Below are 12994 nucleotides of genomic sequence, written 5' to 3' on the forward strand. Positions count from 1 at the left end.
CATTAGTTTGTCTTTATAATAATATATTTTATGTTACATGCATTACCATTAGTTTGTCTTTATAATAATATATTTTATGTTACATGTATTACCAGTAGTTTGTCTTTATAATAATATATTTTATATAACATGTATTACCAGTAGTTTGTCTTTATAATAATATATTTTATTATTTATTGGAAATTAGAGTACCATTCTAGTCTTTTCTGTGATATTATTTATTATTATTTTGCAAAAAATATATATATACCTAAAAAAACGTTTTTAATGAAAATTTACTAAATATTACCAGACACCAGGTCACGCTATCTTTCAATGGCTGGGGTTTGGCAAGCTATACCTAACGAAGAGATGTGTGTGTATGTAAGAAAAATACAAACCCGTATAACTTGAGTGTTCTTGGAAGGTGGACCTTTCTTCATCAGGGACAAATTACTTTTGTCTGTAATTTATCGAACCTACTTGTTTTCCTAACGTCGTGATTGATACAAGTACAATCTCAATCTGTGGACTATCATTGGTTTGGGGATATAACAATATTTAACTTTCTTCTAGAAATCCTACTGGTGTACTTCAAAAGGCAATGATCACCATCCTTTTCCAACTAAACTAAGCAATGACAATGGGGAGTATTTTGAGAAGGAACCAGTTGGGTTAATGTCTGGAATACAGATATTGTCATTGACCAAGGTATTTAAGAAACGTCTTATTTCTTGATATGAAAGTATAATTATTGCTGTTTCTAACGAGAGTTTCAAGACTTTTTTCTGTGTATTAAACTGTTACCCTATTATTATGAAATCAGAACAAAAAAAAGCAAGAGAAAAACATTAGTGTAAATATTAAACCGTATAAGGAAGTCAGTTAGTAGGAACATTTTTAAAAAACTCTTGAGAAAACACTTTTTTCAACACAGTACCTGGCCCAACTAAGGAGTCGTATTTTAAAAAACTCTCTTGAAAACTCCACTCGTAGTTGTTTTATGGATGTTTTCGACTATTTCTTACAGATGATAATCTTTAGGGAAATACCTGAATCAATTAGGGGGAGGAGGTGTCCTACAGAACCTAAACTTTTAGTGGCCAGATCCTAAAGTGATTAGTTACTGTGTAGACATAATGGTCAATAATTGACCATTTCAAATCAGTGTAAACATTTGTTGTGTAAATTGACTCTTTTAGTGTGCAAATCGTCATTTATTGTAAAAGAAATAATATTTTCCCCTAGGAGTAGCAAACGTTAGTTTATTCACTGGTTATAAAGCCGCTTACGGACTCAGGAAAAACCAAGAGATTTTATATTGCCTAACAAGCTGAATCGATATTTACAAAACTCGGTATGTGTGTCAGCTTATAATTGACGAATCACCAGACCAATTATAACCAAATCTGGCAAAGAACCCGTAGCACCTCCTGGGGAGTGACACAGGCTGGGTTGATATTTGGATCAGACTTTCCTACAGAACCCTATGTTTTCTTTGAATGGGTACGTCAGGTAGTGAACATTATAGATAAGACCAGAGAGAGGATAGAAATGTCTTCTTATAACCAAATCTGGCAAAGAACCCGTAGCACCCCCTGGGGAGTGACACAGGCTGGGTTGATATTTGGATCAGACTTTCCTACAGAACCCTATGTTTTCCTAGTTCTTTGAATGGGTACGTCAGGTAGTGAACATGTTTTCCTAGTTCTTTGAATGGGTACGTCAGGTAGTGAACATTATAGATAAGACCAGAGAGAGGATAGAAATGTCTTCTTATTGTTTTATCTTTCTAGGTGTTTGGGGAGAAATGTGCTGTCAACAACATTAGTGTTAACATGTTCAGAAGTCAGATTACAGCATTATTAGGACACAATGGGGCAGGAAAATCAACAACTGTTTCGATGTTAACAGGTGAGTTAAACAATAAAACTTAACGGATGAGTTAAACAGTAAAACTTAACAGATGTGTTAAACAATAAAACTTAACAGGTGAGTTAAACAATAAAACTTAAAGGATGAGTTAAACAATAAAACTTAACAGATGTAGTTAAACAATAAAACTTAACAGATGAGTTAAACAATACAATTTAACAGGTGAATTAAACAATAAAATTTAACAGGTGAATTAAACAATAAAACTTAACAGATGAGTTAAACAATAAAACTTAACAGATGAGTTAAACAATACAATTTAACAGGTGAATTAAACAATAAAATTTAACAGGTGAATTAAACAATAAAACTTAACAGATGAGTTAAACAATAAAACTTAACAGATGAGTTAAACAATACAATTTAACAGATGAGTTAAACAATACAATTTAACAGATGAATTAAACAATAAAACTTAACAGATGAGTTAAACAATAAAACTTAACAGATGAGTTAAACAATACAATTTAACAGGTGAGTTAAACAATAAAACTTAACAGATGAGTTAAACAATAAAACTTAATAGATGAGTTAAACAATAAAACTTAACAGGTGAGTTAAACAATAAAACTTAACGGATGAGTTAAACAATAAACTTAACAGATGAGTTAAACAATACAATTTAACAGGTGAGTTAAACAATGAAACTTAACAGGTGAGTTAAACAATAAAACTTAACAGATGAGTTAAACAATAAAACTTAATAGATGAGTTAAACAATAAAACTTAACAGGTGAATTAAACAATTATACAAAGTCATGGGCTGATGGTTGAAGCATCATGGCAAATTAATGGATTATTTTACATTTTTTCCAGATCATATCAGGCTAGGGGATGTATAGTTGCAAGTGTTTTTTACTATTTTCAAATATTAATAATTATACCAGGTCAATTCTTTTGACCTTTTCACTTTAAAAGTTTATAATGATGTTAAGTTTTATTAGCTGTTTCTTAAGTTCTTGGTCAGTTACATTTTGTGGAAGGACATCCCGTATCCCTGTCAAAATGTGCTTTACGCTACCTTATTAAACACCACTAATGTGGATACTTTTCTACACAGGACTATTCCCACCAACTTCAGGGACGGCACTAGTGAATGGTTTTGATATCTGCAAAGACATCATTGGAGTCCACTCTGGACTCGGAATTTGTCCACAACATGATGTCCTGTTCGACGACCTGACTGTAACTGAACATCTAGAGTTTTTTTGCAAAGTACGGTGTACGGATTACATATGAACTATATAGAAATCAGCTTAAGAGATTAATCCATTCCTTTTTGTCATTACTACTTTAATATTTGATACTTTGTTTGTTTTTTCCCAAGTCTTAGAGAAGGTAATATGTGTGATATTACGTCATAATTCGGTCGTATTATCCGTTACTATCAATTGTTATTACGATGTAACATCACATTCATTTTTGTATTATTAATGAATCAGGCTTTACTACAGAAGGAGTGGCTTAATGAGTTTCTTTGGTCAAAATATACCAGGAAGAATTGGGCCCGGCATGGCCAGGTGGTTAGGGTGCTCGACTCTCAATCTGTGGGTCGCGGGTTTGAATCCCCGTCACACCAAACATGCTCGTCCTTTCAGCCATGGGGGTGTTATAATGTGACAGTCAATCCCACTATTCGTTGGTAAAAGAGTAGCCCAAGAGTTGGCAGTGGGTGGTGATGACTAGCTGCCTTCCCTCTAGTCTTACACTGGTAAATTAGGGACGGCTAGCACAGATAGCCCTCGTGTAGCTTTGCGCGAAATTCAAAAACAAACAAACAAACAAACTAGGAAGAAGTGGAGAGCAAGGTTACAATTTCCAAAGACATGTATTCTGTGCCAGTAATTCAAACCAAAAGCTAGTGTTTCTGTCTTTCCTAAGCAAGGTGTACTAACTTATCTATTTACTGTTACTTTCCTTGACAGTGTTGGTTATACTAGTTAGTATATCAAATGTCATTACTTTTAGTTTTGATTTTATTGTCATAATTTTATTATAAGTATTGTTTTGCAATGTTAGCTTAATATATGGATTTAGGACTAACCAGAACCTCCTAAGCTGGACCGAACCTCATGAACTATTATTAGGTTTACGGCCGAAAATATCGTTAACCGTGAGGGTACCTAAGTGATTAAATAATGTATTCTAATCTTTATAAGTAGAAATGTGAGAAAAAATACTTAATTAGTTAAACTGATGGCCAGGTTGATTTTTAGTTTTGTTCTAGGTACATAGCTTACTCCGATTGGAAGAATATCGATTGTTATCAACTCTCTAGTTAATTTACAGTATTAAAATATAGAGAGGAGTCTCTTCATCCAAGAATACTAATAACATATGAGGACTATATTTCTCTATGACTTAACAGAGGAACAGTGTGTTTTATATTGTGCTTTAGGAGATGATAGCCTAACATTACAATAACTGCAGATTAACAACAACGTAACAACTTGATGAAAATGTTGTGGTGACATTCTGTGTTTTAATTTCAACTGTATATTGTAGTGGGACTTTAGAGTGCTTAGAATGACTGTGATTGTAACAGACAAACAAAATTAAATGACAAGTTGAACAATTTCCAAGTTTTTTATATTTTTATTTGAAGAAGGATGACGTTGCGAGCTAGCACTCTTCGTCAGATCGTATTATGACATTTCAAGCTAGCACTCTTCGTCAGATCGTATTATGACATTTCAAGCTAACGCTCATCGTCAGATTGTATGATGATGTTTCGAGCTAGCACTCTTCATCAGATCGTATGATGACATTTCAAGCTAGTGCTCATCGTCAGATTGTATGATGATGATGTTTCAAGCTAGCACTCTTCGTCAGATCGTATGATGACATTTCAAGCTAGTGATCATCGTCAGATCATATGATACATTTCAAGCTAGTGCTCATCGTCAGTTTGAACAGCTCTACAATTCGAAGAAGAGCGCTAGCTTGAAACTTCATCATTCTATAAATAAAAATATAAAAAAACTTGATGATTGTTCAACCTATTATTCAATTTAGATATTTTTGTCACCTATGTAGTTTTAACTATATTTATCTTTTTATATAACAGACAAACAATCGGCCTTCAGGAATGTATATTTTACATTCATATATTGCCCAATTATATATTAGGACAGTATAAATAATTTTAAAAAAGGCTTAAGGTATACGTAATCTATTCTTCAGTTTTTGTAGAATGGTTTTGAATCCATACTGTTTTTGGTAAATAAAATAATAAATTATATATATATTGGCTCAATATTCACTATCACAGCTTCGATTACTTACAAGTTAGCTAATGCAGTTGGTTGTAGGTTATTGAAAGCTCCTGACGAACCTGTAGTAGAAAACTTATGGGCTTATAAAGATAAATATACTTCATTATTTCAGTTAAATTAATAGAAAATTCTTGTAATAAACTCCAGTTTTCCTCAAACAAGGTTAATGGTAATATTTTTGATGAAGTTATTGTGTCTAATAGTTTTATTTGTCAAAAGTTTGCTCGATTTAAAGTCAGAATCAAACTAATGAACTATTTAAGATTTATTTTGTTCTTTCATCCTTATATATATGTGTATTCTTAAACATGTGGTTGAGATTTAAAAAGTAAAACAAAGAGTTAAAGAAATTCTTAATAGCAGTTATATTTTTTTCTTGAATCTACATGCTTATGTTGAAATGTTTCTAAACATTTGGTGTTATATTTGCTCACATTGCATTTCGATTTCCCTTTTTGTTCTTGTTCTAACAGTTAAAAGGTTATATCTCTGACCTGGTACAACCAGAAGTGGAAAGAATGATCATAGCTCTTGGACTAGAAGACAAACGAGAAGCCCTTGCCAAGACCTTGTCTGGTGGAATGAAACGGAAATTATCAGTAGGCATAGCTCTGGTTGGTGGATCAGAGGTGGGTTGAGATATAAAAGTGATTATACAGACATTCAGACCCTCAAAAGTCATTGCACGATAATCTGTATTACTGTAAAAAAAAACTTGGCTGATGTAACTCTAAATTACAGTATTCAGTAGCAATGTTACGGTTAGTACATGGCCTCGTAATGTTCAAACTCTTTCAAAGTAATTAAAATTAATTCAAATATGATACAGATTCATGATTCTTCTTACCAGGTTTTAAACCAAAAATATCCTCTCTTGAAGAGGTCCCCAGAACATTCTGCATCTTGACTGATGCCCCCCCCCTACACCTAATGACCCTGTAGATACCAAGTACCTTAACAATACTGTGTATTAGTTGGAAAACCCCAATTGGGGTCTATTGGGTCTATTAAACATTTCACTGGTAGTTCAGTTGGCTAAAGCACCTGGCTGGTAACTAGTGATACAGGTTCAGACTGCTAGTTCAGTTGGCTAAAGCACCTGGCTGGTAACTAGTGATACAGGTTCAGACAAGCTGGTGATGGTTTCGTTGTCAAATGTGAGCCGATGGGCTCATATTCCTGTCTTCAAAACTGGGAAGCAACCATTAGACCCCAGTAATGGCTTCTCAGCTTTGGAGGTGAAAGAGTATAAAGATGTAGAAACACACTTTACATCAGACTTCCTCGTCTAAAATACCTTTAAATCTTATACCTCAATAACACAGTTTTAAGAGGGTAGATAAAAAATAAATTAGCTTTTTATCCACCCTGTCAGAGATGTGTTATTGAAATATATCTTAGTCGTGCATACCTGTACAAAACTACAATTTTGTACAGGTACGCACGACTAAGATATATTTCAATAACACAGCTCTGAGAGGGTGGATATTGTAGTTTTGTACAGGTAAGCACGACTAAGATATATTTCAATAACACAGCTCTGAGAGGGTGGATATCGTAATTTTGTACAAGTATGCACGACTAAGATATATTTCAATAACACAGCTCTGAGAGGGTGGATATGACAATATCCACCCTCTCAGAGCTGTGTTATTGAAATATATCTTAGTTGTGCATACCTGTACAAAATGACAATATCCACCCTCTCAGAGCTGTGTTATTGAAATATATCTTAGTTGTGCGTATCTGTACAAAATGACAATATCCACCCTCTCAGAGCTGTGTTATTGAAATATATCTTAGTTGTGCATACCTGTACAAAATGACATAAAAATCTTTGTTATAGAATGTATCTGGCCAATGACCTTCTAAACTAGTATTAATGTTTGTTTGTTTTTTAATACTTTTCTAAACCACACATCAAATTGTTTGTCGGTCAGGTGATTTGTTGTGTACAGGATTCTAATGATATACAGTTGAGTTGCACAAAAAACTGTAAAAAAAATCCCCTCCAATATTGCAATTAATCCCACTATGTATATTACATAAAAAGTGATTTCACCTATCTTTACTCTGAATGTTGCGACTGTAAAATGCAGTTTGTGGACCTCCTGCGAGTAAACAGTATAAAAACCATGGTAACTTGAGGGATAAGTTACTGCATCTAAGCACAAGTTCACTTAAACGGAATTCTCAAAGATTTCATGCAGAAAACTGGCAGGAAAATAAATGATCTGTGTACTTAATTAGGTGGTACTTTTGGACGAACCCACGTCGGGTATGGATCCTTCTGCACGACGTTTTATTTGGGATTTGCTACAAGCAGAGAAACAGAATCGTACCATCCTATTGACTACTCATTTCATGGAGGAAGCAGACATTCTGGGTGACAGAATAGCCATCATGGCAGAGGGGGAAATACAGTGTTGTGGTTCTCCTCTGTTTCTAAAGAAAAAGTATGGTGAGAAAAAGTACGCTTTGTTAAACAGTTACGATAGAAGAACCCAATTGTAGAAACCAGTTATAATTAACTCCCCCCCAGTGACTTATGTCTGTTAGTTGATCTGTTTGACGGAAAACGATGTATTACACATATAAAGTTAGTATTTTTTATGCTTGATTAAAAATGTTAAAGAATTCATTTTTTTTTTCATAGCATTTCAAATGAGTAACAGAGTATGAAGCTGTTTTGAAATACTAAAGGTGAAGATAAAAATTGTAGTTGAAGTTTTCTTACCTTTCTACTGAAAGATGAATGTTATAATCTGGATGATGATGTAGTTTACAGGTATTTTTGTAGAATGTGAGGTGTTAATAACTCACCTGGATGATGATGTAGTTTACAGGTATTGTTGTAGAATGTGAGGTGTTAATGACTGTTTTGTTTTTCAGGTGCTGGTTACCACCTGGTAATAGTAAAAGAACCACAATGTGACGTTACAGCCACCACTTCTCTGATATGTACTTACGTACCAAATGCAGAGATGGTGAGCAATGTTGGAGCCGAACTTTCTTTCAGCCTGCCTGATAAGGGTAGTCCGTACTTCGAGAACCTCTTTACTGAACTCGAAGACAAAAAGAAAGAACTGAAGATTTCCAGTTACGGTGCATCTGTTACAACGATGGAAGAAGTGTTCATAAAGTGAGCGATAAAAAAAAAACCTGTTAATATTGTAACTGTGTTATAAATGTACGTGGACGAATTCTGATTCATTAAACTCATCTTTTCTGAACCACTCAACAGTGTGTCAGGACGTTTCAAGTTTAACGTGTCTTCTTGTGACAGCATGTTAAGTATAACTTTCGGAATGTTTATCAGCAGACCAATATTGATGATTTTCAGTTACAACATTTATCCAAAATAAGCTAATATTAGGAAAATTATTGTAAAGAATTCAATTTTTTTGTGGAAAAAAATAGTGAGTTATCCCATTTACTACACTTCGAATTTTTTTAAACATGGTTCCTCTTATGTTACCGTAGATACAAGAAAGTGAATTAACCCGAGGATCCTAGCGTGTTTCCAAAAACACCACATAAAGATATGGAAAAGTTAGAAGATTTTCTTATTACACTAAAATAATTTGGTATACCTCAACTGTGAACTGAAATACTTTATTTTCATTTTATAACTACTCAGTGTAAATGTTCGTTCAAATCATACAGTGATTTGATTAAACTTACCTTGACGTTATGGAGTGAATGTTATCTTTATTCAAGGATAACTTTATCATCAATAATACTATTGTTTTTATAGACAATCAGTGTTTAGTTGGCAAGGGTTAGGAACTTGTCGACTGTAAGTTGTAAAACTGCTGACGCTATACAAGATTATTTTAAATAAACTTTATAACTAATAGTGCTTCTGTAATATATAATTAACTGCCTTCGTAATACTAGAGTATAGCCTGTCAAAAATGATGGGGCAAGTACTATTATCCCCACCCCATAGTATACCCTAACCTCACATTTCATAGCTAACTGAAATACATACATTTTGCAAAATCGAGCTTGACCAACAAAAAGGCAGAAAAGTGAAGCAGGCAGTCAAACGTCAGTAAGTTTCTTTGTCAGCCAATCAAAATTAAGATCATTCATGAAATGAATTCGTGACGTATTCGTAGAATAATTATTGGTAAAAATCAGTTAGATTAACAACTTCTAATATATAGAAAAGCCAGTACATTTTGGTAACACTACGTTCTAACAATGACTTTTATGTCATGTCGCTTAGCAAGAAAAGTATAACCTAATATTGTTGTTTGTCTATGTACTGAAAGTATAAAATGAAATGTATAGACAACAAAACTGGAAAAATATTTGTTGATTTCTTAATTTAGGGGCTTCGTTGATTAAAGAGGTTTGTTTTTTTATTAAAAACGTTGGTGATATAAGATAAAATAGCTTAATTCAGAAACGATTTAAGTTTAAAATTGAATCGATGTTTTTAATTTCATGATAAAGTTTAGGCACTTGGCTCTAGACTAGCTGATCCCACACTACGTCTTTACTTTAGGCTTATTATATCAACACTCACTACACTTATAAGGTTTCACGGCACCCCTCTCTTCACGACCCCTGTCACTAGAATCGTAATAAGTAGACAGTAATCGAACTATTCTATCTGGATAAATGCATTTTAGCTTTTATGACTCCTTCTATTTCAAGAAATCAAGCGTGACGTGACACATACACTGGCTTTTATATAGGTTGGATACTGCTTTTGTACTTTATATAAGTTTATTACAGTTTTTTCACAAACAGGTTACATCACTGTATAAGAATTCTCATGGTTTGTGGCAACAAAACCTCATACAAATGGGTCTGGTGTGGCCTGGTGGTTAGCAAGAGGGTCTATGTCTTGCATCCCGTTTCTGTAAAATCATACTCCACATTTGGGATCATGGGTGTGTCATAAGAGTAATGGTTAAATCTCACTACCTGATTAGAGTAGCCCAAGAACTGGCTGTGGGTGCTGTTGTCTAGCTGCATGTCCATCATTTCAAAACTCAGGATGGCTAGTGGAGGTAACCTTTGTGTAGTTTTATGTGAATATTTAAAACAAACTTCATGAAGTCCTGGTATATTACTTATAACACACAGTGCATTCATACTTATAACACACAGTGCACTAGTACTTATAACACACAGTGCGCTAGTACTTATAACACACAGTGTGCTAGTACTTATAACACACAGTGTGCTAGTACTTATAACACACAGTGCGCTAGTACTTATAACACACAGTGTGCTAGTACTTATAACACACAGTGTGCTAGTACTTATAACACACAGTGCGCTAGTACTTATAACACACAGTGCACTAATACTTATAACACACAGTGCGCTAGTACTTATAACACACAGTGCGCTAGTACTTATAACACACAGTGCGCCTTGGTGGTAGATTTCTAGTAAATATAGCATCAGAGAGCTACGACAAATTACGATGAATGTAAAATAGATTTCTCTCTATGTTATCATGTCTGCTTTACAGACAGTATACCTTTATAAATATTGGATGGAAAAACGAATTTTTTCCACTCATCAAATTAAACCCTCCTTGTTCATCGTTATTAATCTACTTTAAATGTGTTCATCTGACAGAGTTGGGGAATACTCCAGTGCTGCCATGAAGGAGCTGTTGAAACAACATGGAGAGGAGGAACTTCAAAATGGTTTCAACATGGTGATTTTACCCATTTGTATGATTTTACCCATTTACTGATCTAAGTTTGTTAGCATGTAAGTTAATACTGTATGATTTTACCCATTTACTGATCTAAGTTTGTTAGTATGTAAGTTAATACTGTAATGTAAGTTAATACTGCTAACAAACTTAGATCAGTAAATGGGTAAAATCGTACAGTATGAACTTACATACTAACAGACTTAGATCAGTAAATGGGTAAAATCGTACAGTATTAACTTACATACTAACAAACTTAGATCAGTAATTGGGTAAAATCATACAGTATTAACTTACATGCTAACAAACTTAGATCAGTAAATGGGTAAAATCATACAGTATTAACTTACATGCTAACAAACTTAGATCAGTAAATGGGTAAAATCATACAGTATTAACTTACATGCTAACAAACTTAGATCAGTATGTTAGGCTTATCTTCAATTTGAATAATAAACTTTTTCTTTCACTTTCGAAAATTTTCTAAACTTAGGATGTAGTTTTCATCAGTAATGAAGATTTTATAAACTTTTTTAATCTTACTTAATCCTCATTTTTCAAACATTAACTTCATAAGAGTTTAGCCTTCTTCCAACAAAGAAGTGGCTTGGCATGGCCTGGTGGCTAGGGCACTTGATTCACAATCTGCGGGTCTGGGAATCAAATCCTATCACTGAACATGCTCATCCTTGTAGCTATGGGGGCATTATAATATGATGGTCAATCCCACTATCTGTTGGTGGTGTTGACTAGTTGTCTTACCTCTAGTTCTAAACGAGGGATGGTTACTAAAACTTTAATATGTGAGATTTATAAAAAATGTCCTTAACTTCAGAGATGGGTTAACAGTAATAACTGTAGTCTAAAGTTATGACTTGTCTGTCACAGCAACAGAACATACCTTAAAATTGTCCTCCTCCAGTTAAAGCTGTTAAAAATGTGTGTTCCTGCGTTAATGTTTTAAGTTATAATATCTTTAGAAATGTAATTAACAATATTTGCTAGGCACAAGCAGAAAATACATCAAAGAGACTTTCTTGATTTCCTTTATTACAGGTGAAACGGCTATCACCGATTTGAAGCCACTCAACTGTGAAAGGAACACGGGATTTGTCCTTTTCATCCAGCAATTCCAGGCTCTTCTGATGAAAAGAATTCTCTACTCATTGCGTAACTGGATGTTGACCTTGTCTCAGTTGGTTTTACCAGCTCTCTTAATTACAATAACTCTTATTGTGCTGAAAACGCTACCAAAACCCAAAGATTCACCCCATTTACTATTGAGTCTTTCAGAGTTTCATGGTACCACTGTTCCTTACCAATTTCAGAAAGAAACGGTTGCAGCCACGTTAGCCGACAAATTTAGATCCCAGTTTCGAGGCACCGATAACGATGTTCTTCGAGTCAATTCCTCCGTAGATATCGTTGATTACTTGGTTAACCAAGGTAAAAAAGATATAGGATATTATAATCTTCACAACATGATAGCTGCAACGTTTTATAAAAACGCTACAAGTGACACGATAGATCTCACGTCCTTGTTCAACAGTCAAGCTTTCCACAGTCCTGCTGTGTCTCTAGCAGCCGTCGGAAATGCATTGCTGAAGTATGTTACCAGCGACAAACACAATTTGTCTGTAACCAACCATCCTCTGCCTAGGACAGTCAGTGAAAAGGTTAGTGTCTGATCTTGTTAGGTTATCTTTACCAAGAAAAGTCAATGAAATGTTAAAAATAGTTACGATTTTGTATATTGTGACTCGTCTTGTTTTTTCCCTACAGAAACCATATGCTTACATGAAATAAAAATACCGAGGTTTAGTTTCAGTTTCAAAGAAAATGTTTCGGCTCCATTGTTGCCCGTAGGATTACAGATCGTGTTCATTCTGATGGCCATGTTTACGCACAACTGCTTAATATGGCGGCAAACATTTACAAAAAACAATAAGGTCTATCTCCAACCGTGGATCTTGACAGACTTAAACCCCCTCTATTGTCATACTTGTTTGTTTGTTTTTAATTATGCACAAAACTACACAAGGGCTATCTGTGCTCTGCCCACCACGGGTATCGAAACCCGGTTTCTAGCATTGTAAGTTCGCAGACATACCGCTGT

General features: G+C 34.2%; 1 protein-coding gene across 1 annotated transcript; it reads left to right on the top strand.

The window, feature by feature from the left end:
• Positions 1-543: 543 nt before the first annotated feature.
• LOC106477646 (ATP-binding cassette sub-family A member 3-like) lies at positions 544-12549 on the top strand. Its single transcript, XM_013938190.2, has 9 exons — positions 544-690; positions 1776-1893; positions 2975-3129; positions 5663-5818; positions 7440-7650; positions 8082-8331; positions 10797-10878; positions 11038-11044; positions 11935-12549. The coding sequence occupies exons 1-8, from the start codon at positions 658-660 to the stop codon at positions 11038-11040; spliced, it is 1008 nt and encodes a 335-aa protein (XP_013793644.2). The 5' UTR covers positions 544-657; the 3' UTR covers positions 11041-11044; positions 11935-12549.
• The last annotated feature ends 445 nt before the right edge of the window (positions 12550-12994 follow it).

Source organism: Limulus polyphemus, unplaced genomic scaffold, assembly GCF_000517525.1.
Source record: "Limulus polyphemus unplaced genomic scaffold, Limulus_polyphemus-2.1.2 Scaffold76807, whole genome shotgun sequence".
NCBI lineage: Eukaryota > Metazoa > Arthropoda > Merostomata > Xiphosura > Limulidae > Limulus > Limulus polyphemus.

Bases quoted from the DNA above. Each gene is read 5' to 3' on its own strand.
- LOC106477646 (XM_013938190.2), top strand. From the start codon at position 658: ATGTCTGGAATACAGATATTGTCATTGACCAAG. The intron at 691-1,775 runs GTATTTAAGAAA...TTATCTTTCTAG, and splicing joins AGATATTGTCATTGACCAAG to GTGTTTGGGGAGAAATGTGC. The intron at 3,130-5,662 runs GTACGGTGTACG...TTGTTCTAACAG, and splicing joins ATCTAGAGTTTTTTTGCAAA to TTAAAAGGTTATATCTCTGA.